The 27,851-nt window shown below is 42.8% G+C and overlaps 3 protein-coding genes across 4 annotated transcripts in view; 1 reads left to right on the top strand and 2 right to left on the bottom strand.

Moving 5' to 3' along the window:
* Window positions 1-6,751, bottom strand: part of LOC118208011 (protein kinase C and casein kinase substrate in neurons protein 1-like) — a 54,708-nt gene extending 47,957 nt beyond the window's left edge. Inside the window, exon 1 of one of the 2 annotated variants that reach the window (XM_035382262.1) lies at window positions 6,625-6,751. The gene's annotated coding sequence lies outside the window, so the exon portion shown is untranslated. Of the gene's footprint in view, window positions 1-3,251; window positions 3,645-6,624 lie in introns of those variants that run through there. The other variant, XM_035382261.1, reaches the window with a different exon arrangement.
* Window positions 5,732-10,492, top strand: LOC118208032 (40S ribosomal protein S10-like). Its single transcript, XM_035382297.1, has 6 exons — window positions 5,732-5,832; window positions 6,659-6,808; window positions 8,395-8,569; window positions 8,852-8,929; window positions 9,182-9,237; window positions 9,795-10,492. The coding sequence occupies exons 2-6, from the start codon at window positions 6,659-6,661 to the stop codon at window positions 9,834-9,836; spliced, it is 501 nt and encodes a 166-aa protein (XP_035238188.1). The 5' UTR covers window positions 5,732-5,832; the 3' UTR covers window positions 9,837-10,492.
* Window positions 10,493-11,883: 1,391 nt separating this feature from the next.
* Window positions 11,884-24,981, bottom strand: LOC118208031 (diphosphoinositol polyphosphate phosphohydrolase 1). Its single transcript, XM_035382296.1, has 5 exons — window positions 24,648-24,981; window positions 23,208-23,318; window positions 18,789-18,833; window positions 18,208-18,292; window positions 11,884-17,632 (listed from the first exon to the last, which is right to left on the bottom strand). Exons 1-5 carry the CDS (start codon window positions 24,744-24,746, stop codon window positions 17,436-17,438), a joined length of 537 nt encoding a protein of 178 aa, XP_035238187.1. The 5' UTR covers window positions 24,747-24,981; the 3' UTR covers window positions 11,884-17,435.
* Window positions 24,982-27,851: the final 2,870 nt, after the last annotated feature.

Genomic DNA, 27,851 nt, shown 5'->3' on the forward strand with positions numbered 1-27,851 from the left:
CATTAAAATCCAATTAATAAACTGAAAGGGGCCTAAATGTTCTATGTGGATCTTTTGGTTAATTGATTGAATATCAATTCATTTCCTTAAGTGACTGAACTGAAATTGAACTGACCACAACTATAACTCAGAATGGCTCTCTAATAGTGCATGATGTGTAATTGTATACTATCAGGTTTAGGACACTAACATGCACCGCTGGCAGCATACTGGCCAATAGAAGATGTCCTGTTTTGCAGTGCTACTCCAATTGACTTTGTCACTCATTACTGGTCCTCACTCCTGACAGCTTGTTGACATGACATGTGCTGAGGGAAAGAACTGCTACATAGTGGTTGTGCTGGACAGCCATATTTTCTTTCTTCAGACCACTCAGGCTCTAGATCTGAGGCACTACTCGTGTTAGAGCATGGAGTAACTGCCAGCAGCGTGCCAACACTACAGATGCTGAAACAATTAAATGACCAATAAGAGGGATTTTTCAGGCTAGACTTGGGAAAATTAACCCGAAGATGCCAGTCCAGTCAGCATAATTTTAGAGTGGTGCTTTATTTGAGCTAGATGAATACAGAATTATTCAGAGCACAGGCCAGTCCAAATGCAGACCAGACTTTTACAGATAGGGACGATTAGAGGGTAAAAATTTGTATTTTACATTCCAGGCAGAATTGACTAAAAAAGGCTAAACCTCCTAACTTTAGAAATGGCTCCCATTCACTCTAACAATATCAAGTGCACAGACACACCTATAGACTCTGCAACACTGAATAGTTGCTTTTGGAAGACTTAACTTATTATATGCACTTTTGAGAACAAAAAGAGCTCGAAGGAGCAGATAATCCGGTCTGCGGTGAAGCTGCGCAGAGCCACGGAGCGACAGTGGCTTCCTTTCTCCTTCGCCTTCCAACTGGATTATCCCCCTAGCTGTTCCTCTACTGCAGAAGTGTATCAACCTCTCGCTGTCAACACACAATCCACAAAGGAATGCGAGTCTCGAGAACGCTTCAGGACCCTGGATAGCTCTGAACTGCAAGTACTGAAAAACGTTCGCGCATCAGTGAAGTTTACCACATTCTCAGATTGAGACGAACAACTGTGCACGAAGTTGAGTAATAAATAAATAAATAAATAAATAAATAAATAAATAAATAAAAACACACAAACAGCAGTTAGACAGCATAGGTCCAAATACCTTTAAAATGTAGAAGTAAGCCCTGAAACTCACCCTGTCGTTCTTTGTGTCCTCAATATCGCTTTACCTCTCCCTCCAGATGTCCTCCGGTTACATAATATGATTAACTTTCCCCCTCAATCTCTTTAGATCTGCGAGAGTAGAGTCCGAGGATGTTGTCAGTCGAAAGCAGCCTTCACAAGGACCTTCAGAAATGGCTTTTAAAAACATTGCCCCGACTGAACCTCCTGGACCCCGGGCAGGTTTCACGCGCCCTGTACTCACAGATACATTTGCCATCTGTTGGCCCGAGCGTAGAGACGGCAAGACAGGCACAATAGAGTGGAATCTCCCTGCTGACACCGTGGCCATCTCGTAAAAGCACTCCAATTAAGCCTTAAGCCCAAGAGAAAAAAACGACACGACCCCTGCATTATATTATCAATCGAATGCTGCAGCCTACTGCTTGTAGATTTTCCACAGTCGTATGGAGTACGAGCCACATGTGTAGCCTGTATACGAGTACGAGCCTGTATGCGGTTGAGCAAAACATAATTTTCTCAGAAAATGGTATGGCTAGGCTATATGATGCAACCAACTCATGTGCGATGTCTGTCTTTCCAAATTAATGTAGCCCTTCACGCTAATTTGTCTTAAAGAAATTGCACCAATAAAGGAATTAAGCAATGGGCTTGGTTTTAAGCATTGCATTGGAGATTTGGTACAGTAATTATATAGCTAACAAACTATTTCACCTTCTCTAACTTGCAAATAAATAAATCAAGTCAGATGTATCATTCTGCAGTTGTCAAATAAGTCTAATAGCCTAATGACAATTATGTGGCAAGGTGGCCTATAGGCCTACATGTTTGTTAATTATTTCCCGCGACACATATGGACTACGGTTACTAAAAATGTGATAGTTACGCCGCTTCGCAGCTTTTAGAGAGTTTGCTTTAAAAACTTCCATTCCAGAACTGTGCTCTGCAATGTTTTTCTAATGATAGCCAACGTTTCCCATACCGTTGGCTAGCCTACAATGTTTCGACATTACCATCGGCTATTCCATAATCTAATAAACGTCATCAATATGCTATTCGCTATATCAATAGAAATAATTCCCAAGATATTTCGGATTTATCTGCTATGCAAGAAATGAGGCTGTAGTATATCTCTGATGCGCCGATGACTATGAATCCAGTTACAAGAACCGTGTCCCCTCACCCAACCGTGTATGTTTGTCTCACTATATGGACAAGGATGCGGCTGCTGTAATCGCAATAAAAGGTCACTATCTCAGATTTAACCACAGTATTTACATAGGGGATGCGCCGTAATTACTGTACTGACGAGAATGAGATCATACTGGACTACAGTTTCCCATTGTGTTTAGCTGTTGTGAGCTGCCTCTATATCCTCTATATTCTCTCAAGTCATTTACGGAATTGCTTCTTAACATATCGTCACTGGCATTAAACGAAAGTCCTTACCCCAAAGGTCAACCCAGTAGTTGAGCCAGAGTTGATCAACCATGAACATGTATTGATGTTCTACATAGCCTATTCAAATTTGAGAACTAGCCTAGGCTATACGAACGAATTAATTTGGAATCACAGTGGGTGACCTCGAAAATAGGCTAAATTAAGTGATCATAGAATATATTTGTGCACCATTTAACAGGTGCACAAATATATTTGTCGACACAATAAAGTGAATAAACATATGGAGCTAGCCTATCTGGACCATTCGACAAAGTGTAAGCCTTAAGCAGAAATTGGACAAGTCGTTTAAGCAACGCGCAAACATCTTAACGAAGTCAAGAGAACGAGATTTTCGGTATAGGCTAAAGAATGATAAAAATTCACATAATTTAAGGCTACGAATATAATCAATACTTGACTAAATTATAAAGAATTGAACAACTTTTACGCAAATTTAGATTAAAGAAGAAAATAAACAGGTGAGCTGTTGTAACAACAGATAACACTGTTTGCTATGTGACTGGTGTTTTTTAAAATACAAAATCGCACAATTACCAACAAGAACGCATAGAAAAATCATTTCTGCACTGTTGACCTACCCGGTGCGAAATGCGTAATCCAGAAATATGATGAATTGTAAACAATTCTGCGTTTTGTTGCAATGACAGAAGGTGACCTGCTTCGGCAAGCGTCTCCGCATCGGCGAGATCACGATGCAGCAAGAGGGTGCTGCGGAGCATCTAAGCATTCGGTAGATGGGGGTTGTCCTACCGAACACTGCTGTTACATATTCAAGATGACGAACTCCATAGAAGTCACTTTCGAATAGGTAGAAAAACGGCACAACAGTAGTAGTAGTAAATGTTGAATGATGTGTTGGGTTATCAATCTTCTCGGTCATCGATGAGGCCACATAACGTCCAACACATAGCGATGTTCAGGACTTGGTTGATGTCTGGAGTTTATTCGGACGTTGCAGTGTTAATTTTAAATTCAGAAATGCGAATTTATTTGACACATGTCCAGAGGCACGATTCGGTCACAGGACAAATGTGCATGATTCAGTTAACCGTTGCTGGTTCAGAAGTAATTTTATCAAACAATATAGGCACGTTAAATATGAAATCAGAGATTTGCATAAAACAAATGCGGGTGGAGGAAGGCGAGATTCATTCCTTCACCATTGTTAATATCGATGATAATATTAATAGACTATATGATCTCCTTGATCAATGAAAGTACTGACGTAGCCATCACTGCAAGCCAAGCCGAAGACAAATGTAAGACTAGATCACAAAAAGGTGTGTATAGGCTGTTATTTTAAAAGACCCCAAGTGCTTGAACAGACACGCAGAATTCAGGTGAAAAGAATAACTTGCCTTGAAAAGTAAATTTTTCTATTCAAAAATAAATCAGTTGCAGTCACAAAGCTTATAAGAGAATCAAATATAGTATTGCATTATTTATTCACTTAACTGACAGAAACAATAAAATAATCCCTTGTAAAAGTATGCAGCAGTGTCTCACAAAAGACTTCAACTGACAGACTTCAAATGTAAAAGTTACAAATACTTCAGTCTGTTACCACTTGGAGTTAGCCATATTGCCAGGGGAAACTTGGTGGTACACTTTCCATTGGTTCACCTGATGCAACTGCTCTTCTCTCTTCTACAAAATACTGGAAATCTATATTGCCGTTTATATTTCCATATTGCTGTCTATATTGCTGTCTATTCCAGCATGCACTGGGTGAGAGGCAGGAATACACCCTGGACAGGCTGCCAATCTATCACAGGGCATAAGCATCTACAACATACCTGAATTTAAACAAGAGGTGCAATTTGATGAAAAAAGACTTGCTTGAAAAGCAAGGCATGCTTTTCACGGAGTTTCTAAACAAGGTCGGTTTTGTATTTACATTTCAGACTTACAGTTTATAAAACATGACAAATTGTACTGTTTGACCAATAATTTTACTTCTTTGTTTTGCAGATTGGTTATTTGTTGTAAATAAGTAGTCATAGACAAAGTCTCAGTTGAAGGCTATAACTGAACTGCCACTCAAAAAAGGAATCAGTTTGATCTGTTCTTTGTGTTTGAACAAGCTATAATAAGAGAAGGGGATATAAATAGAGACACTTCCCTTCAATTAGCCAGCAATTGGAGGAAAGGTCAACATGTGTTTGAAAGAACTGGACACAGCTGGTCGGGGGAAGTTGCTGTCCTTTTGTGCAGCCTCCAGCTGGTAGCCTACAGAGGAGCTCTAATAACAGATTGGTCCTGATTACTGTGATGAGCCAAAATAGAGCAATGGCTGACCTAAATGCTAGATGAAATCTACTAGCTTTGTAGCAAAGTGAGAGGGGCATAGAGCTACACCACACAATGTTTTAACTTAGACTTTGCACAGAAATATTGTTTTATTTTTACATTTTTTTTCAAAATGACTTTAAAAGACGTTATTGGTTAATCTACTTAAAGGTTGAGCAGAAGTAACTAAAAGACAACCCAGATGTTTTTGAATGGCCATCTTTTTTCATATAAAGAATGCATAGGCTTTTGTACAACACCCTTGAAGAACGCTGCATCTTGGTGTTTTTTGTATTGCTTGTATTACTTACCAGTCAATCAAACAAACAATCAATCATTGATTTAAATGTCAATGACCAAACAGTGCTGCTTAATAATAGATCCCATAATTTGTTTGCAAATATATTTAAAGATACATTTGTCTATAGCAGCCTGAAATATATTTGATTGCTTAGTGTGATAATTCCAGTTGACATTTTTGTGCAGCCCTCGCTATTTAATACATTTACTGTGGGTGTTTAATATCCAAACTATAGTGGACCACATTAATTTAGCTGAAGTATAGAACACTCATTCAGATTATCTCACTTGTGAAATTGTGTACTGATGCCTTCCCGTTACTAAAACACATAAGCAGTTCCCCTATTCTATCTATCTGTCTGTCAGTCAGTCAGTCTGTCTGTCTGTCTGTCACACTACATTTTCATTCTGCACAATGTCCCAGTATCTCTCTCTCTCTTCATGCCGAGCACCCTTATGGCGCCGCGGTGAAAAGAAAACAGCCGTCAAACGTCATTTCCTGTTCGACGACCCGTACGTGTTTCCTTCTTTCCGTTTCCAAGCGTTAGCTAAAAAGGCAGTACAGTAAAGGTAGGGAATTTGTCTGATGATCTATCTTTCATGTCAGAAATATTATTTGGAATTTATAACGTTGCACTTAATAAAAGATTTCATTCACTCTTCGAAAATATATATGTGCCTTTCTTTCTCACCACGTAACGTGGCGTAGATAGACGATTGTCATGTTAGCTTCAGGAAGCTAGCCTAGTTAGAGCTAACGTCGAATAGCAGAACCCCTGTATTAACTAGGTAGCCACGCTAGTTCACTGTATTTTCCTTCAGTCTCCGTATCTATAGCAAAGTAGCAAATTGGAAGGCTTCTTGGTTACGATTAATTTAGCCTATGTTAGCTAGTTTATTATTATTATAGATCGTGAAGGCACTGATAAATACTTTGCTTAATGATACTTGTATCAGCAGTGATCCATTTTGGATTCTAACCTGACTTTCGCTTTGCTAATCGCTTATCCGATGTGGTCTATTGTAACATTGTACATCTCTTATCCCACGTTGTTTTATTTTAGCCTCTTAATTATTACAATCTTAAAACGGCACTAGCAGATGGGTGTTCCGTTTTTCTGCCAACTGTCTGTAGAACAGCCGCCCTTATGGCGGCTAACGGTAGATCTGATCCACAGTAATCTGACGTCAATCACTCTTCACACTCGTCTACAACTTGCCATTTGTTAATTGCATTGGTGCACATATATGCTCAAACCTGGCGTTCATTTAGGCTCTGAAAATTCAGTTAGAAACAGTGCTTACCCAACTTTAGCTAGTACTGCCGTATGTATGTTGATTGGTGCACATAAAAACGCTTACCTTGTCTTATGCACTATCCGTTTTGATTTGGCAGATGTTGATGCCCAAGAAGAACCGCATTGCCATCTACGAGCTCCTCTTCAAGGAAGGGGTAATGGTGGCTAAGAAGGACGTGCATCTGGCCAAGCATCCAGAACTGGCAGAAAAGAATGTGCCTAACCTGCACGTAATGAAAGCTATGCAGGTAAGAGAGCCTAGCCAGCTGGTGACGACGCGTTGCCTTTATATTTGTAAAAACTGCGGTTTTGGGGATTAACCATGCGATGTTCGCAGTTGGTACTTTTTAACAGCAAGCAAGTGAAACGAAATATCACTTACCCAAATTTTCGGCATTGCAAACCTCGCTTATATATATTTCCCTTATTTAAAATATTTAAATTTCAAGTTTTTAATGCTATTTACATGCGTGTCTATATATATGAACAGACTAGACAAAAATGATTTCCTCTTAAAGTGCCCTTATGATGCTGGTCCACTAATACTCACTTAACAAATAATCACTTACCGTATTAATTACAAGAGTTAATCAACGGCCAGTGACTGATGAGCTGTTGCAGCGAACAGTCACAAGATTTACTTGACAATTTACTAAGCTTGCTTTTTACAGTCATACAGAGTCATATTTGGCAAGTTTATTTTTGTCTTTATGTCTGGCTTACACTGATTACTTTTATTTTGAACAAATCACTTTTACTGTAGATCAAATAATGGTCTGCTTTATTTTTTTTAAGGAAAGCAAACACTCTGCCCTTCCTTTGTATTTTCAAAAGGACAGGATGAAAGCAGTGAGGGTTCTAGAGATGGGATCACAGTACAGAAAGAACCATGACAGTGAAACAATCCCCCAGCTGTAAGGAGGGATTAGTATATGGGTTGAGTGAATAACTATCTGTCCCAACAAATTTGTATATAGTTAATATTCTAAAAACCTTATTTCTCTTGATCTAATGATTTCCAACATTTTTTGATATATGATACCAGATCATTATTTTTTATGAAAATAGTGACAGATAATGGCTTACTCTCCACCCATACACAAATCCCCTTTGCTGCTGGGCATTAAGTATTTACTATTCACAAGTAGTTATTGTTTGTAGTAGATTCAATTACAAAACCTTCAACAATTTTCAACACTCTTAACACGATTCTTAATCTAATGCTTCATAATAATTTCATTTTTTGATGGTGGTATGACTTTCCAGCTGACTGTGACCTGTGGGGTTTTCATCAGACCATCCATGGTTCTATGGGGTGCTTTTACTTTAGTTCCTAAGAGCTCACTAGGTGCCCTCAGGCCATCTTGTCTGTCCTGTGATTGGCTCTAGCTCTCTGTAGTATTGTGTGGCCTGTAGAGTGTAAAATGGTCAGCAGTTCACAGACACTTCATCTGCAGAGCTTCTGGCTCTCCGGTGTGGAACAGTGGTGAACCAAGAGGCTCTTTTTCATGATTCAAAATTGTGGAGAAATCATTTTCACATGCTGCTCCATGGCACGTTTTTATGGCATGTACCTCCAGGCAAACCTCCTTCTCCTGGTGAGCTGCCAGGTGAGGAGATGATTGAGGACAAAGGCGGCACATTTACTGTGGCACGTATAGATTTTTGATTTATACCTGTGGTACAATGAACAAGTGTGTAACTGATTCTCCCTAGTTATTACTGGTTGTCATTGGTGCCTGTAAACCTCCTTTGCAGCTTCTAAACTGGTTGAACAGCGCGGTAGCTTTGAGGACCAGGTGTGTCTGACTCCATGTCTTTTCCAACCCGCCAGACTCTGAAGTCCTGCGGGTACGTCAAGGAGCAGTTCGCCTGGCGCCACTTCTACTGGTACCTCACCAACGAGGGCATCCAGTACCTGAGGGACTTCCTGCACCTGCCGCCCGAAATCGTGCCCGCCACCCTGCGCCGCCAAACTCGTCCAGAGACCGCGAGACCCAGACCCAAAGGTACGCACTCCCGAATCCCCGGCATTCCTGCCGCCCCCCCCCCCGCCCCCATGTGGCAGACTCAAGGCCACCCGTTTATACCAACCTTGTCTTAAGTGATGTCGTATTCTCAGGGTTTGGAACAGTTCTGACTGTCTATTCTTATGAGAGGCTGGTTTAGTCACAAGTACTACTTCATGTTAACTCTGAGATGAATGGATTTTGTGTGCTAACACTAGCATATGAAGTGTTGTGCCTGCGTGTGCTCAGAGTGGAACTGGACCGCTTCCCCTTCTGTTGCAGGCATGGAGGGAGACAGGCCGGCTCGCATGCCCCGTGGAGAAACGGACAGAGACTCCTACAGGCGCTCGGCAGCGCCAGGTTAGTACACGCAATACCACCGACCCGCCACCAGGGGTCGCTGACTCGCGTGGTAGTCTTAAACGTGAAGCACGCGTGAAGGTCACTCAGACCATAGACATGTCTATGGCTCAGACTGCTTTCGCACTGATGTCAGTCACAAGTCCTGTCACCAGATGCCTCTTGGGCCACATCATTGTGGCCTGGTTACGGAGGGGCCTTCAGCTGGGCACAGGGCGGTCCTCAGTGCTGTCCATCGCTTTCCCCTTTCAGGCGGTGGTGACAAGAAGGCCGAGGCGGGCGCCGGGGCGGCCACAGAATTCCAGTTTGTGAGTAACGCTACACTGTCCTTTCATCTCTTACAGCGCGTTTAAATCTGTCCGCACTGCGTTTGTCGTAGCGCCCGTGCGCTGTAAAGTCCAAACCGGGAGTAACGTTTTGGACCCATGTGGCATGTTTCGAGCGTTTCTGGGGGTGAAGAATCCCTGCCCTTTATCAAGCCTTAAAAAAAAAACCCAGTCATCAATATCCAGCTGCCACTGGCGAACTTTCCTTCTGGTTTCCATCCTCTTTGGGGTGGCGGTAGATGGGGCTTCCATTACGTCGAATTAAAAACATGGAAATAGTAGCATTTACATTGTATCTTTTATTAAATTGGTAAAATCCTCAAAACCAATCTTAGTAACCATTAATATACAGCAAAAACTTACTGGCTATGAAATCAAACTGTATAAAACTGGAATGTGGAATATTGCAGCTGCACTGATGATCCTGTACAGACAGAAATAACAGCAGGCCCTTCCTGCTTCCTGCTTTTTAATAACGGAGCTATCGTTTGTGCGGTCTGTGTGCCGTTAGCCTGAGGGGCCTGTGCTTTGTGTTCCAGAGAGGGGGCTTCGGACGCGGCCGGGGACAGCAGCCTCAGTAAATCAGTCTCATCGCAGAGGCAGCGCTCTCGACCTGCGCAGACATGTTTTTGTACATTAAAGTCCCATCAACCACACCCTGCCTTGTTATGGTGGATTTCTTTTCTACATGTGGCTCCCAGATTGGCAGGCACATTACTGCAATTACTTGTGTTAATTTCAGTCTGCAGTACAGATTTAATCACACATTGTTAATTCATTAAAACATTATTTTACTTGGTTTCATAATTGAATAATTTGATTTCATGCCAGATGCCATCAGAGTCATTTTTTGTATTGTAAGGAAAATAAAGTGGTTCTATTAGCTTGAAAAGTGGCCTGTCAGTTTAGGCGGATTGGGGCACTGCATTATTCAGATGGCCTTAATCTTCGTATGTTACTGTCAAGAGGTTCATCCATTTTTCCACAGTGCTTTGTCCAGTCAGATCACATTATACATACAGTATGTCTGGGGTAGAGGCTGGTTACAGAAGATACTGAAGTAAGGTAGCAAACCTGGATTGCTTTGTAAGCATTCTGCTTCGCAAATGAATATGTGAAAAGCATTCATTGTGAATATACAATGCAAACAATATAATTCAAAATAAAGCCGTTCATTTCATGTACTGCCATTTTGGATGTTGGCCATTTGTAGAAATTAAAAGATGTGTTCAAAACATTGAAATGTTATTTTCCTTAACTGACATCTGTTCTGCTTGGGCAATTGCAATTATCACACTGGCAAGGCAACAGGGAGTAGAAGTGAAAAGCCCGCTATTTTTTATTTTTTATAAAGCTGCATAGTCCAGCCATTATATGCACCCCATAAAGAAAGTATTCAAGAAATTTTTATTCCAAATAAATATGAATGCAAATAATTTGTCCCTTACAATGCAATATCCATGTGATGCCCAGTCAGCCTTTTTGTGAAGTGGCATATGACTAAGTGACCTGACCTTAAAAATAATGAGTGCTTCCAGTAATGGAATAATCTGTGGGCAGCAATGTCAGCTACCAAATCCATTTTGCTTTTGACTGCTACTTGCTGCAGTGACATTTAAGTCACATTCTCCAGATCCATTAGTGTTAATTAATTGCTGCCTAGCTTTAGACAGACCTTAGTGCTTTTAAAGCTAGTATTGCCATTCCATATCCTGAGGTCATGGTAAGTTAAATTCTTCAGTAAAGTCAGTAAAGGTTTGTAAGGTCTGAATCATACGTAATAGAATGTGTATTCAGTGAAAGTGTCAACAGTCAATAGTGTGACAATCATGCTAACAGCACAGGAAGATGTCAGTAATTAAATTCATTGAATATCTCTGCTCGCATAAGAGAAGAATATTATCTGGAAATTAAAAGGCTGTTTGATATGATCCCTAGAGTAGATGCACATATCAGCTTGCACTTTGGGCAGCTTGAATTTGGCAGAGGAGGATGCAAGACAGCACCAGCTATTAAAGTGCATAAAATGTAAGTAGCCATCTATAGGCTGCATGTAATTGGAGGAGTTCCTATTTAACATTTAAATAAGGACAGCTTGTCTGCCTGACAGGAGAAATGACAAGATCCAAATGTCTTAAAATGCATAATCTGGTAATTGGACACAAGGTGGAACGCAATCCGTACCTAATGAATGGTATACTTAAATACATTTTATTCCAATGTATAATTTGGTTAAAAACCTCGAACCTCCCATTTTCATCATTTTTGGTTAGCACAAAAATCCTGTGTGGTATTCACTGTTTTATCATTGAAAAAGTGATAGCTGGTTGAAAATCCCACATGATCAAACCATAATACTATGTTTTCAAATGGCAGATAGAAGCAGTTCTGAGAATGTAATTTTCTGGAGTTTAGAAGGTGTAAAGGGTTTTTGCACAACACTGACCATGTACAAAACTGAAGGGCATTTTCACTTTTTATCTCTAATATTTGCTCTGTAAATGAGTGCTTCATTTCAACCAAGTTTCAAACGTGTCATTCATTTTCTGTTAATGGAAATGTCCAAGTCCTAATTCAAGAGAAGATTTATACACAAATGGCCTGAATCAGTAAATAAGACAGCAGGACTCTTGTGAAATACTGGTGTGTTTATTCGTTGGCACATTATATTACAATCTTCTTCTCGTACTTGTTTATTCCATAATTCCAAAATGGAAACAAAAAATATATATATTCCAGTGATATGTTCTCCTTCTCCACACTCAAATTCACAGTTACCTTGAACTGGTAGGGGTATCCAAACTCAAGGCCAAGGGCCAATTTTAAAATGCTTTAGGGAATTTGATTTAACCGATACTTAGATCAGACCTTTCTTTAGAAAGGTCGAGATATAACACTGAAAGACAGCCAAATGTCTTTACTACAGCATGCCATTTTCCATAAAAACAAGCATTTCCATCATTACCTCATTATGAATCCCTCCCTAGTTCAGCCAAACTCAATCCTACCTTTGTCTGCTTAAATCAGTAAGAAACAAAGAAACTCTAGAGATCAAAATTTACAAAGCCGAACAATTGTGTAAGAATGGCATTAATATGAGAAGGTGGTTTAAAGCACTATCATACAAAGTTAATACATTCATGCTGACAAGTTCCACAAAGAGGAAAATGGAAGAAGCTGATCCCGGCTTAGTCAGTCTTGCAGGGGCGACATCTGACCACTAGGTGGTGCCACGGTTGGCATCACTCTCACCTGCAAGCAGCTAAAAAATTCTGTTTTGCCAAAAATGGTTCAGGCATTACTCCTTGTGTGCATTTTAAAACGAGCCCTTGCATCCCAATTTCAGACCCCTTATTGAAACCAAAGGAAATAAGGACTCAAAACAGGGAAGGGGGGGGGGGGATTTTTAAAAGATTAATTTGCTGTACCCTGTCTAAGGCTTCAGAGAAAGAGAGCATCTGACCATCACAGAGCAGCGCTGACTCCTTACACAGGACTGTATAGCCCCACCACACAGTGAACCCGTACAGCACAAAAGGGGGAGTTTGTAAGCAAACGCGGCTGTTATTTCAAATTCCTTTCAGTCCTTACAGCAACGCCGATCCACCGTTACTATTCTCTTCCCTTTTAATGCACCCAAACCATCAACCAGCTGCAGATTCATAAGCATTGCAGGCCTGCGTGTCAGAAATGTACGTATCGGAGAGAACGCCGACAGGGGACCAGAGCGTGATATTTTTCAATACCGGATTGTCTCCTTACAGCTAAGAAACTACGAAACGAAGACCTTTCCATTGTAAACGAACGAAATGTAATCGGATTACGACGCCTTCACATTCAGAGGTTTTATTAGTATGGGGAACATCTTAGATAATATAACAGGCTTAAAGGTTTTGAGTTAATAACCTTTTAGTCATATTTACAATGAATAACTGACCAATGGTAAAGGTAAAAATACAAGTAAATTAGAAATTATTATCATATCTTCAAACAGCAGAGAGCTAAAAATAACATTTTAAAGGGATGTGTGCACTGCACTACCACCTGGCAACTTTGTTTTTATTGTAAGAGGCCTTATTGTCACGTTACTATTTGCCACCGCCGTGGAATATACTTGCGCTTATCAGACAGGTTGAGACTTTGAACGGCATGTCTTGCTCTTAACCAACAACAGAGTTGTAAAATGAAATAGGGTTCAAAGAGCAGCCAGTATAATATGCCACTGTCGCTGAAAATGTCGACTGACATGACAAAATGGAGGCCAGTCCACCCAAACAAACAGGAACCTAGGCTATATCGATGGTCAGCAGCAACTTCCGACAAACAAATTGGCATTGGAGTTAACCCACATACTGGCACCACTGCTGTCACTAGACCAGATGTGACTGAGCTAAGGTATCCCCATTACATTCAACCTCAAATGGATTCAAGTAAAAGTATAAACGTACTTAGGCAAGAGACATCCACAAAACCCCCCTGGTAAAGGGATGCTGCAGATTTGACAATCCATTTTTTTCTCAGAGTAAGTTCCAATACTAATTTTAAAGGAGGAGGTTAGAGAGTCAAACTTCAACTCTTCACAACAGGAATATGGCGCTACATTTTGTAACTGCAAGTGCCTTCCTCAAATCAGTTTTGGCCTAGTTTAATATGTGCCTTGGATAAGAGCGTCTGCTAAATGCCTGTAATGTAATGTAATGCCTTACAAAAAAAAAAAAAAAAAAACCTTAAATAACATGGGCTCTATAAACAAACGGCAAGGGTCACGATGACTCTCATTGGAAGCCAAAACAGGACAGATCAAGGCTGCGAAACAGTCAGGGTTGTGAACTTCTGAACTGCACCACGCAAACTGGCTCTGGGGTACAGGCGTGCAGGTCACCGCTGCTGTGTCAGTTATGCAACTCGCCTAATCTAGAATGGGCTGTGCTCTGCTCCTGTACTCTTATCAGGAGTCCGAAGGTTAACGGAAGGGAGCAGTTGCAGATGTACGCTGGGTCTGCTGGACACTACTTCGTTTTTGTTTGCCTGACAATGTGTGCAGAGTTCTCCCAATTAATCTCGTCAACCTGAAAATCAACGTCAAAGAAAAAAAAAAAAAAGCGGTGATGTTTACGGTGTGACAACATTGCAGAAAAACACGTGGGTGCGCCTCGGAGGCTTCTGGGGGTTTTTTTTTTTGGCAAAGCGAGAATGGTGTCGCTCGGACAGGAAATGCACTCGGCCACCTCGGTCGCCCGTGTCACCAGGTTTCAGTCTGAAAGGCCTATTCTCTCTCTCTGTCCCGACCTGCCGCGGTGATGGACAGCCAGTGTGTGCTTGGCACGGAGTGGGGGGAACAACTCAAGCCGTTCTGTTGATAGAAAACCAGGCAGGACGGGGGGGGGGGGGGCTTGGGTTTGTGGCGTCTGTTCTGAAGGAGAGGAGGATTTTGGGTCACTACTGGGGAAAACCTGCTTTGCTTTCAGAAATGCTGGGTGAGCCTTTGGGTTTGTCTGCGGACTCAGATGGCAGAGTGGCAGAAAAGCACAGAAGCTCATGCGGGTTTGGGGTAGGGCAGCCAGGACAGGGGGCGGAGGGCAGAGCAGTATGGCGGACAGGCGACGCATACAACCTCCGCCAAAACACCCTTCTCTAATGGGGTAATTCTCCTGGTTTCCAAAGGTCTGTGGAATGGGTGGGGGGGTGCAGGTTCACATCACCATTTTGTTGTGCGGAGTGGCTGTGCCAGCCATTCTTTTTTTGAAAGCCGGGGCAGAAACTTGGGAGCTGAAGAGAGTTCCCCTGGCTTTTGCCACAGCTCCCAATCAAGAGATCCTACTCAGGAGATGAAATCCCAACTTTTTGTTCTATGAGCTCACCTCATTCTCTGATCCAAACTTAAGAGCCAGTAAAAACCAATCCATGGCACTATGCCTCATAAAGGCCTTTGCAAGCCTATTAGGATCCGTATTAGTGCAATAACTGTGTCTTGTGTACCGTTTCGTGCATGTCAGAAGAAAATGTTTTTTGTTATTGTATATGCATTTGCTCTGTACAGAAACCAAAACAGATCATTTACATGGAAAATTAACGCTTGTAATCTATGGTGACTCAATTTTCAGTGTTGAGCCAATTGCTGCTCACCACAACAAAGGCAGTTAATACAGGTTGGCTAAAAACAAGATGTTTTACAACTGAAAGAAAACACAAAACATCAATTTACAATTCAAAAGCATTTTTACAGGTTAAAAATGGTCTAATCTGTTCAAGGTTTTGCTTGTTCCGTGTCTCGTTATAAACAGTTTTTTTTTTCTTATCATTTCATGTTGAGCAAGTGACCGAGTGCTTGGATGGGGGTGCAGATGTAAAAACACAAGTAATGAAAAGCAAAAAAAAAAAAACCAAAAAAAAAAAAAAAAACACCTACAACAGAAAAAAAAATTGTTAAGACCTAATAGAAAAGTGCTTCCAAAAATAATCTATTCTTTAAACAAAACAAGTCCAGTGTTTGTTTGAAGGAGGGACGTAGAACTGCAAAACAAAAAACTGTGTAAACTGTTTCCATGAACAATTTCCATGAACAAAGTCAAATGAAATGAAACGACGTGAGACGATGTTGGAAGGGGATCGCGCTAGTGCCGATACGCGGCGGTTGATATAGGGTCCGTCGCCATGGCAACACGCCCATGACATCGGTCGATGCAAACACAGAAGTGCTACACCGGCCGAGCAGTCACAGACTGATGAAATCTCGGACATCATTATCGTGATATTAATCAACAAACAGAATAAATAAAAAGCTCATGAGTGTAAGATAATGGTGATAGGGAGGGATACAGGAGCGCGTCCGCAAAAGGAACTGGCAACATTGTATGTTACAGGCTCTGCAGGAAGACCATCTTTACAGGGACATTTTCTTTCCTTTTTGATACTTGGGACAATATCCGAACACATACAACTACCTTTCCTACCCCCACCCCAAATCTTGAAATTCTCTTTTTTTAATGGGACCAACTCCAGGCAGCACATCTTCGTCCCTTTCCAACAAGCCAAGCAAAGCCTTTGACTTTTCAACCGGACTCTCTCATGTTATAGTACTTCACTGAGCAAAAATATTTCAAGAATTTATTCCAATCTCCCTCTTTGGACTGTAAACCAAGCATAGATTACCTCCAGCATGTTTGTTACTAGATGGCCTTCAGCTGAGAAATACTGAGCCCCATAAGGCCAGCTGGGTCAGAGCTCCTTTGCAGCTTGGTGGAATGGGGACCTACCCAAAACAAGGTGCTTCTGGGACAGGAGCTGGCTTGGTTTTAACAGTCCCGCTCGAACCGCACCTACAGAGGGGGCCTTGGGGCCCACAGACGCAAATCTGCGAGAGGTCAACCTCAGGCCAACAATCTTAAAGAGAGAGTCTCATAGCCCCCCAATCCCTTCCCTTCCCCAAAACCACAACTTGCACCTTCACAATTGAACAATTGTGGTTTTTTTAAGCAAACCTTTTCAATCTTTCAAATTACTTCACCCATACCGTAAGACAAATAAATACCAGTGCTCATGCAAAGCAAGCTGCTTCCTGTGGGTCCATCCATTCATAAACAGACACAACATATTCCCAATCGGGACAAGGGAGAAATACGCAAGAGAAAGAGACAAAACAAAGAACGTAAACAAACAACAAACAAAAATGAAAAATAAAGATAAAAAGACATTAAAAAGACCGTTGAAAGCCATGACCTTTAGCACTAATTACATACCAGTAATTTACATCACAACAGTAAAAAGTAGTTGCATTTAATAAACCTCACATTTAGGATGAGGAAAGGGGAAGAAAGGCAGGAGGGAGGGAGGGAGAGGGGGAAGGAAGGAAGGAAGGAAGGAAGGAAGGAAAGTGGATTGGAGAGGGGGAAATGAGGGATGCTTCATGCAAATACATAAAAAGAAACGGGGAGGGGGGAAAAAACACTTTACATTTCCAAAGTGTTTCATAAGCTTTGCCCAACACTTATCAAGTCTGTGCCACTGCTTGGGCACGCAAGGCTGGCAAGGCGAACCGCTCTGTCTCGCCATGTCGTGTTTACATTAAAAAAAGGGGGAAGGGGGCAAGGGAGAGAAGGATTAAGAAAAAAAAAAAAAGAAAAAGAAAGGAGGAGGAGGAGGAGGAGAAAGCTCGGGGAGCTGTTGCGCTTGTGTGCTAGTTATCTGATACCCGAGACGGAGCTCTGGTTGATGGTGTAGGTGGGGGAGAGGTCTCCGGCTATGGTGGCCACCAGGGGCGTCCCGTTGCTGGTCAGGCAGGCTTGCTGGAGGGCCTCGAAGTAGGACGCCTGAACGGGCTTGTGACACTGCAGCACTCTTCGAGCATCGTCTATTTTAAACCATTCCCTTTTTCTCCCTGTCAGCAAGAGGAGGAGGAGGCAGACACAGTTATCCGCGGGGCGGGCGGTGCTTCGGCTACGCGCGGCTCCGCTCTGCGGCCGCTGGAACAGGCCGGGCTAGTCGCGGGGCTTTCCCCCCGCGCGGGTCTGAGCGCTGCCGCCCGGCCCGGCCCGGGCCAGCCCTCGGGAAGCACGGGCCGTTCTGTTCCTTTCGTGTGGATTTGAGACACGGAGCCGTACGAGCGGGACCTGGGGCACGGCGCTACGCGGACGGATTTACAGCAGGGCTGGAACCCAACCGCGGTCCGCCTGACGGTGCCTCAGCACGTCCTAAATCACCTCTCCTACTTTTATTTATGCATTTGGGCTGATGTCTCAATTCAGCGTGACCAGATATTCATGTCCATCCGTGCATGCCTTAAATAACACTTTAGCCCTAATCGTTTATATTCTACCATTACGAACGAGCAATACACAAAGGTTTGGTTGAGATTATATAAGACGACAACAGGAAATAGGCCACATCACTAAAACAGAGTTGCTAAAAAAACATATCATTATCAAGTACTCAGGACATGGTAAACAGACGTACCAATATTTACAGAGTCCTCCCAGTCTTCCAGCACCTCGGTTACGATGAGAACATAGACGTACGTTCTGTGCTTTCGGTCTCTATTCTGTAAGGGATTGAAGAGTTTGGAAAAAAAAACAACACATTTTTGAAGAGGTTTGCCACTAGGCCAAAAAAAAAAAAGAGACAGAACTGAATGTGGTGACCAGCGGCAGTTTCCAATACAAGCTGAGCCAGGCTCGAAAAGCAAACATTTCTGCCTGACAAGCAGCAAAACTGAACGTCAAATGAGGAAATGAAAAGAAAACACACACAAAAATAACACTGCCGTGGCTGCTAAAACCCAGAAAAGCCGATGTCAATCTCTCCCGCTCGCGTTGGCCAACACTGGACACCCAAGGGCTTAAATGACTTTGAGAGGGAAACAACAAAAGAAGACATGATGTCACAGCCAATAGATGCCTCCTGATTCAAGGCTCAGGAGTTTTGGCAGAGCTTAAAAACTCCTGAGCTGCAGTGATGTCAGAATGCATGTTTGGACAGCAACTCTGTCTCCTAACAATTATATGAAAAAAATAAAACATGAAACCAAAATTTCTCACCTCAAAAATTCCTACTAGCCGTCCTAACGTCCCCTTCACTCCAGCCTGTGGGGCAGAGAGAATATGTGTTAAGAAAATAAAGAAATAAAACTCTGCCCAGACAAATCTCTAGTGAAATTCTAACACCAGCTTTACTGTTCCCTGCAGCTGAAGTGGTTCATTAAAAGCGTTTTGTTTTATTTGTTTTCTAGAAACTGGGAAGTGCATTTTTCCCCCCACATCTAAACTTCTCCAGTGCCTTTTCGCACTGAGAGTTTGGTGAGCGGGAGGAAGGGGGGAACTAGGGGGCAGTTACAAACACAACAGTGTGGAAATGCACAGTGCTTGTTTCTGGCCTGCATCTGAACACAGAGAGTCCAGATTCAGCACCATCTACAGAGCACCCGCTGCCCTGCACAATAGGGTGGGTGGAGGAAGAAGGCTGGGGGGGGGGGGGGCACTTATTACCATAGCAACTGACACGAGCTACACTCTGTGCTTTGAATTCAGTCGGGGTTTTTTCTCCTTCCTCCTGACAAAGAGACGGCTATGAGTAGTGGTAGCCACTCCAAAAGAAGCCTGAGAACGAGCGCGAGGGCAGCTGACCCGGCGATGAATCGGGCGCGGGGGGTTCGCACATATCTTTCGCACCGATGTCAGGGCTGCGGCTGTTGAAATGTGAACTAGAAACTGACAGCACCACCTCCCGCGGGCATCTGAGCAGGGGGGATATGGAGACCGGCTAGGCGGCGGGAGGCAATGCTCAGCGGCGCAAAGTCCGCAGCTCGACTTTTGCACCCCAACCCCCTACCCACCCCCCCAGTGCTAGGGACATCTGTGAGCCTGATGAAGGCCTTTATTTAAAAGAGGGCCACATGGACCCCGGGAAAGGTGGGGTGGTGGGGGGGGAGCGATAGCTCCTGATTTGATGCCGAGCGTGGTCACACCCTTCTAAGCTGTAGACAATGTTAGCTTTGTTAAGGTGACCTGTATTGACGGTCCCAGGGATGGGGCTCTCAGGCGTAAGTCTGTAAATTAATCTCAATGAATATGAATGAGAGTCAACTGCCAAGATTTGATTTCACTGAGCTCAGTTTTACTCATACGCTTTTTATTCCCAAGACCTATCAGTTACGTTGTTCCATTACGCATATGAAACATAAAAATAACTAATAAAAAAAACACGACGACATGCAATGCCAACTGGTAGCAGTCACAACATAAAAAAACGACCTCTTGAAATGAGAAGACGTTCCTACACGGCTTGCTTGCTCACACGCCGTGACGGCTTGCCAAGAGCTTCATAAGCACATATGGGGGTGACCCAAGGGCCCCTCTGAGTAGATTTTTTTGGCGGTGGGAGCAGGGTTTGGGGAGGGGGGGAGGGGGGGAAGCAGGATCAGTTCTCAACGGTGTCAGTGTAGTCGTCATCTGCAGGTTCTAGTTTCACTCTATTAATAAACCCTAACTTTACAGCCAATCCTCCGCCCCCCATGCCCAGCACCATCCCCACCATCAGGATCCAGAAGGCTACAGCATTCCCCCAGGTCTCCACTTGAGTCAAAACACAACAAGTGGGGGTACATCCACAAAACCAGCGCAGGCCCCCGGTGGGGTGCCAGCTGCCAAAGGGCCGAGTTTCCTTTGGCTGTCACCATCCATTCAGCCTCCATGGCACGCAGGCTTAAGTGGTCTGACCGCAGTTGCTTTGAACCCCATAGGAAGGGTATACACCCAACATAAAACCACTTCCAGACCCCTGGCTGTCCAGATTTTATTTCATTTTTTCTTATCTGGGAGGGGGGAAAAAAAGGGGATTTCACCAGAACGAAACTCAGAGAAAAAGATGATTAAAAAAAAAAAGAATCACTAACGTGATCTTTGGTAACAGAACAGAGCAGTACACAACGACAAAGGAGATATGGACTAGGGGTGCATTGACAAGAGATTATTTTAGGATCGATGACCGTTTGAGAGGGCGAGGATGGGATTGACCCACTCACTGTTCATATGCGGACTAATATCTCGGCGGTTGACACATCTGCCAATTTCTTCCATCACTGGGGACTTCCAAAACCCCAGATATAACATGAGCAGAGTGCAGAGTGACTGGCTTGCCTCCATTACGTCAATCTGTAAGACCAGTGTTACCGAAGCATAGTAATCAACAGACAACACTGGCAGGTTGCTGGTCAACTTGACTGCTGACCAAAATTACGGGGATGACGGGCTTTAATTTGTTCCCAGTGCCCAGTCTGGCTGGGATTGTCTGGGGCGTGTGCATTATCAGCATCATCTTGACTTTGTCAGACATATTATTCTGTCCAAAGCTAAACCAAAGGGAACGACGGCCGCTAGCTCTGCTGGTGGGATCTCCTAAGCACAGAGCATTAAGGCTCATCGCGCTGGCGTGCATGCTCATTAAAGTCACTTATTGAAAGCCTAGCAATGAGAGGCTTGGCGTTCACAGAGGGAATTGGGTTAGGGTGCAGTCCAAACCCTGTTTCAGTCTGCCTAGATGGGTCTTCTTCAGGGTCCCCATTGGAGGGGGGTGCTGTGGAAAACAGATCAGGCAGCCAAGAATCTGCACTACTGGCCCCATCTCCCAGTGCTGCATATGTAACACACCCACCAAGGCCAGGGGGCTGGCTCTCATGTAGGGAAGTGCATCACTGTCTGGGGCCCCGATTGATTTTTTTTTTAGAGGCTCTGAGCCCAATTAGCCAAGTAACCCCTTATTGAGCTGATCCCTCGCTGGGCTGAGGGTCTGGGATAACAACACAGAGTAAACACTACATGTATCTAACCTCCCGTTTGGCTTGCAGAAGCAAGGCTAGCGGCACACCATCTGTACAGACATGCGGCAATGGATAAAGCCTCCACCATTTTGTCAGACTTCATCTTCATTTTATTGTCTTTTCGCCTACAAACATTAGACAGCAACATATTCCAGTGCTTAAAAGGATCGCTATGGTGACAAAATGCCAATTTCATGCATCCATTCTGTTGAACTCCAGGGAAAGTTTCCAAGAAAAATGTTTCTAGGACAGAACCAAAACATTGTTTTGGAAAAACAGAAAAACACTGTAATTCAGAATAATCAGGCAGAGGTCAGGCTTCTAAAATTGTCAGGCTGTACATGAAAGGTCTATGCAATTATTAAGCGGTTCACAGGACTTCACCGAAGGCTTGCTTTTGCCTCGAGGAAAAGTCAGATGCCACACAAAAGAGGACTTTTTCTTCAGACTAGAAAGAATTCCCTGTAAGCTTTAAAATATGCCCTTTACAAGACTCTGAGCTAATCAGATCAATCTGACCACAGCGCAAACACGAGAAAAGATCCCGCTGGAGCCAAAGGCGGTAGCATTCGCAACTTAAAACAAGCTTAGATTCTGCTCTTGGCTCCCATCCTGCTCTTAAGACATTGTGTGTCCTTTCTCCTTGCTGATGAGAAAGATCTTAAGTTTAGCAAGGACAAAAAAAACACATGGTGAGGGCAAAGTCCACCCCTGCTTTTGTGTCTGGGGAGAAAACCTGAGCATAAAGAGCCAAGTACTTAATGTCGGCCCCTCGTGACATTTCAACTGCCACAATCGGCTCATGACAAGGCTTTTCGGTCCGGCGCTGCTTGCTGCCTACATGACGACCTAGCATTAATAAGCCAGAGAATAAAAAGATCGCAAACCATCGGCACGTGTACAATCGGCATATCCCTAATGGCTGTTGGGAGCGTTGCATGGACAGAGTGTAAAGGGCAACAGTAAATATCTGTTTAACGCCTAAACATCTCAGTGTAACTCAATGCCTCATGCAAGCTGTTTATAGGTTACCATCAGCACTAGGTGGGAGCGGCCAACAGTTAAAGAGCAGGTTGGTGCCGTACACAGTCTGGGCTAAAGTCCCCCCCCCCCGCCCCAACGGTAGACAAGAGTACCTACTGTTGTTCCCTACCAAGACAGAGAATGGGTGGAGGACTAAAGGGTGGCAATGACAGGGAAAGGGCGGGGTCTTAAATGAGGGGCAAAGATACTGCCTGCTGGTGACATGACACCAAGCCCTAAGTGAGCCACCGCCTATCACTTACCCCGAGACCATTCTTTAACTGACGGAAACAGTGATCATCCCCCACTGCTCAGTCAGCAACAACAGGTTGTGGGATAAGTCACTCATAAGGGCCAATTAACTGACACATCGGTCACAACCCTGATCTTATCAAATAGCCTTAACTGCTCTTTGGTTCCTTTGCAGTGTTATAGCACCAGCGCTTCACGTAACAAAAAAACCACTCTTTTCACAAACAATCTGAACCCCCCCAGGAGGGGTGGTGACATTCTTGTGACTCTGTTTACAAACACGGGGCATGAAACTAAACACTGGCGCACACTGAAGTTACCAAGGAGACGACCGATGAATGGCCGACAAGCCTGCAGACAAGCCTACCTCCTCGCACACTTCCCGAACAGCAGCTACACTGGGCTCCTCTTCAGGCTCCATCCCTCCTCCTGGAACGATCCACTTGTCCGGATGGCGGCTGCTGCTCACCAACAAAACCTAATGAGGGCAGACACACCTAAACTTACCTCACCACCACCACCACCTTGCTTTTTAATCAAATGAATAGTAAGGCAACATCGGTTGAATGCACTTTTTATATGGCCCCTTTCACACCCTACGACATTAAATCTGATTTCAGTTTACAACTTCACCACCCCAAGAAATCAAGTTACATTTCACGAGGCATGGCACGTCAACACAGCACTTTGTCATTTAAAATGACACGATTTTGTTCACATCAATGAGTAGTTTGTAAACATACAGGCCAAGAAAGTAGCATTGTTGCAATAAGAAATGGCCTTCAACTATTTCTGAAGATTACTTCAGTCACTTTACGAAAGCTAATGCAGATGAGACTAGGAAACATGGGCACTGCATTCAAAACAAGATCATAGGAAGAACATAGGAAATTTGCGGTTGAGTCATCTACTACTTGGGGAACAGTAGTTTCATTGTTAATAGCTGACTGAATCCCTTTGAAATGGGACACGACAAAGCCACAAGTAAACAAAACATTCGGCCCCGAGGTTAAATTAACCGTTACTTTTTTATTTTTGTGCATCCTTAACACAAGCAGAGGTGCACTTGTTTTTGTTCTCAAGTGATTCGCCAAAAGTATACCGTCTCGCTTAAAACCAAGACACTAAGTTCGCATGAAATCCGCGTTTCTTTGCTGACTAGACGCGTGGTTTGATGAAGTCTCCCTAGCGTGACATAAGATTTGTTTTGACGCTAATGTAATTGCAAATGTATGGCTGTACTGAACTTAAAATAACCAGACAGCGTATCAGAAGATCAATGGCTGGTCATCACACTTGAAAGTAAATAGCTTTTGAAGACTAAATTCAGCGAAGTTAACATACATAACAATCGGTCGAACTAACTACAAGCTAGGTCATTAGCTAACCAGGTGTCAGTCAGAAATATGGACTGCTAGCCACTACGCTAACAAACGGACAACTGCATACATTAATAACTAGTACTAGACGCGTCGTCACTTAGGTAGGATACATTGCTAAAATAAAATAAAAAATGTGATGAGGATTAATTACTTTTATAAAAATTCAAGATAGGTAGAAAGCAACATTTAGCTGCCCATACTTCAATCTGTGCAATCCACTGGCAGACGACGCCGGTGCCAAAGATTTCGAGCCCCTCAATTTGGTTTTCATCCCGAACAATTTCACAACATCGTAACCATTTCTTCCTCCATCATTCGTCCACCAGCTTCCAGTGTGATTTTCCAGAAAATACGCTAGCTAATCTCACCATCTAACCCACCCGCGGCCCAGTCCCACTCCCACAACCTCGCATCCTCGGACTTACCTCCTCTTCACTCTCGCTCCTAAAGCACAAGCAGGCGGCCCGTTTCTTGTAGCCATCCCCATCGTAGGTCCGGGTCTGGTTGGATTTGAGCTTCATCATTTCGGGGCTCCAGAGACAAGAACGTAAACCCAAACCTATTGGAAACGCCGCTGTTTTCGACGTAGAGCCAGATAAAGGAAACCCCGGCTTTTTCTTAAAATAGATAACTTCTTCTCCGCTTCATTTTCCCAAACCCGAGCGCATCTCCGACACAGACGCCATTATTAAGAGCACTGCGTAAGCCGCGTAGAATGTCACATACCACAAAACGCAGCACTAAATTATATTACGGATTTTGTGTTTGTGAATAAGACTCGGAGCAAACCAGAAGAAACGGAAAGACGCCGTGGTGATATACGTTTATGGCGCCACTTACGCAACAAGACTAAAGTCTTTTTCTGCGTAGAATTCTTACGATGTGCCTATTCTTAAACCGGGTTTCACCGAAACACTTTTCGGTTCGGTATTAAACTTACAAATTCACATAGCCATTCGTCCTGTCGGTGACACTAAGACATTTATTTCCTGGGGGCAAATAAGTGGCCATTTATGGTGATATACGTAAAAAAGACTGGGGTAGCAATGTGGTTAAATAAGTTCCCTTTGGTATGTAACGTTAGCCGCTATATCACGAAATAACCTAAAAACGGTTAGTGGACAAAACAAAAGTTGTCATGCTATTATTGTTGGTCACTCACAGAAACGGTATTTGAAATCGATCTGCGTGATACTAATTTGCAACAGCAGTAACGTCGAATATAAATTATTCAGCAAGACAAATTAAGATATGTGCTAATTTATTCATGTTTGCAAAACAATTGACAATGATTCTGTATTGTTTTTTTGTTTTTTGTATTAATGGACGCAGAGAACAAAAGAAACAAAGTACGAGGCCATTGTGTTAACAATGCACGGTCTTTATGATTGCGCACAGCTGTACGCTAACTGAAACACGATGAGGTGTGAACCGTTTTACGGAGTAGAAGAATTAGAGAACGCAGAGAAGCAACATGGTGTTTTTCATTTAAACAAAGGGGTGGATGGTGTCATTTAAACGACACCTCACGAGACAGCAAAACTATCACATCACAGTGGAAAATGTCTGAAAACGGACCGGCATTATTATTATTATTATTATTATTGAAACAGCCATTTTGCTCCACAACACACACCACACATCAACTGAAGTGAGGTTCAGTTCTCCAGTTATTCTGGGGGAAATCAATATAATTGGAAATACCAGATTTGGTTATTGTCTGTCTCCTAAGCTATAGTAGTGAACTAGGGCCTTTGTTTAACATCAGCCTTTAAAAGCATCATTACCTACAGCATTGTGTCTAGTCAGTGTACTGGTTTTGGTTTTCCGGTTTTTTCCAGACTCCATGGGAAAGTCTGCCCCCTATTGGCCCACCAACACCACCTCCAGCACCAATTGAAAGAGAAATAGGCATACCTAGAAGAGAATCCGTAATTTATGATGTTAAAAGTTGGGAAACAAACCTGGGGTAGCAGGGCAGGAGTGGAACGGCTGGCGCATATGATTTGTGGGAGATTACAGGGAAGAAGAACATGCATCGGATTGTTAATTTTCAGAATTGTGTACGAAATCAAATTAACATATTTCAACTGCTCATTTGGAGATGTGTGATTATATGAAGGACATTAGGTTCTGGTTTCCAATGAAATGGGGTGGAGGGGGGGGGGGGGGTCATACATTGTCCCTTTAATTTGTTTTGTCATGTTGACTAGTTGGGATTATTTCTAATGTAATTTAGTGTGGTAATATATTTATACACTGCTCTTTGCTACCATTAGCTTTATGATGGAAAACCACACAGGTGGAAAAAAAACAATATGCTCTTACCATTCGCTTTTTGATAAGAACAGCATGGCAGAGGTTTGGTAACTTGTGGATGATGCAACTCAAGGTCTTGGCTTGCTGTTTGATCGATCATTTCCTGGAATGTTTGAATTGGTGCCATGCCATAGAGCTTTAATGGCAACCTGTCAGTTTATCAGTGACGTTTTGCAGATATAGGTTAACGCCATTAAAAAACGCACACCTGGTGGAAGTGTACTGAAATGTCAATAAGGGGATTCCCTTACGGTTTTATACGGCTGAACTTTGTCTGTGGGAGCCATTCTTGATTCTTGCTTTACGAAATCATACATTTTGAATGTTGCATTCTCACGTGTTTTAGAGGTTGGTAAAAAGAATAACATGCATTACAGTCTGTCTGTTGTATGCTTTTACTTCCTTGTTCCATGATTCAGGTATCAGGTAATGAGTAATCTAGACACCATATTATTTCCACAACATCTCAGCAAATGTATTAAAAATACTCACTCAAAGTTTTTCATTAAGGGTGGAGCTTAAAATTCAAACATCCCAGCTCAATGTCTTTATCATCCATTTGGGAAAAAAAAATAGTATACCTGAGCATACTCAAAGTGTAATTATATAAACTGTGATTGTATTTTAACAATGATAAAGCATAAAATAGCATGGAGTACTGCATACCTCAATGAACGACAGGTACTGTATGTCTCTGATCTCTTAAAGTCACCAAATATGTGGTCAATAGGCTTTGTGGATTTTTTTTGTGGCAGGTTTACACATGCTGAATTTCACCATTGTTTAAAAATATTTCCTCAGCAACTTCCTCTTAATGGCTTGCAGAGAACTCTGAACTGTTTTAGATCCAGTGGTAAAACCAATGGCAATGCTGTAGTGGAAAAAATACATCTCTCTGCCAGCCATTGTAATTTACTTACTTTAAGAGATGTGTAACCATTAACCCATCTGAGCACGGCACATCCTCACACCATTCACACTACAATCTGACGGAGATTGATTCTGTTTGAACAATTACTGCTATATTTGAATATGTTACAGAGCTAATTAGCACTACAGCAACTGGATATCAAATTGAAAAAACACACAGCTCCCATTCATTCACGCTTCGCTAGGTTATCACAATTCTGTGACTGTCAATGTGCTGCATGATAAACACATTCATAAGTGACAAGCCTGACCAAATAGTTGAACTGAAGCTATAAAAATCTATTTTTATCCACATTTCATTAGTGAATGCATAGGGCATCGTCTCCGTCTCCTCCTCCTCCTCCTCCTCCTTCTTCTTCTTCTTCTGCCATTTAACAGAA

This window comes from Anguilla anguilla, chromosome 11 (assembly GCF_013347855.1).
Source record: "Anguilla anguilla isolate fAngAng1 chromosome 11, fAngAng1.pri, whole genome shotgun sequence".
NCBI classification, from domain to species: domain Eukaryota; kingdom Metazoa; phylum Chordata; class Actinopteri; order Anguilliformes; family Anguillidae; genus Anguilla; species Anguilla anguilla.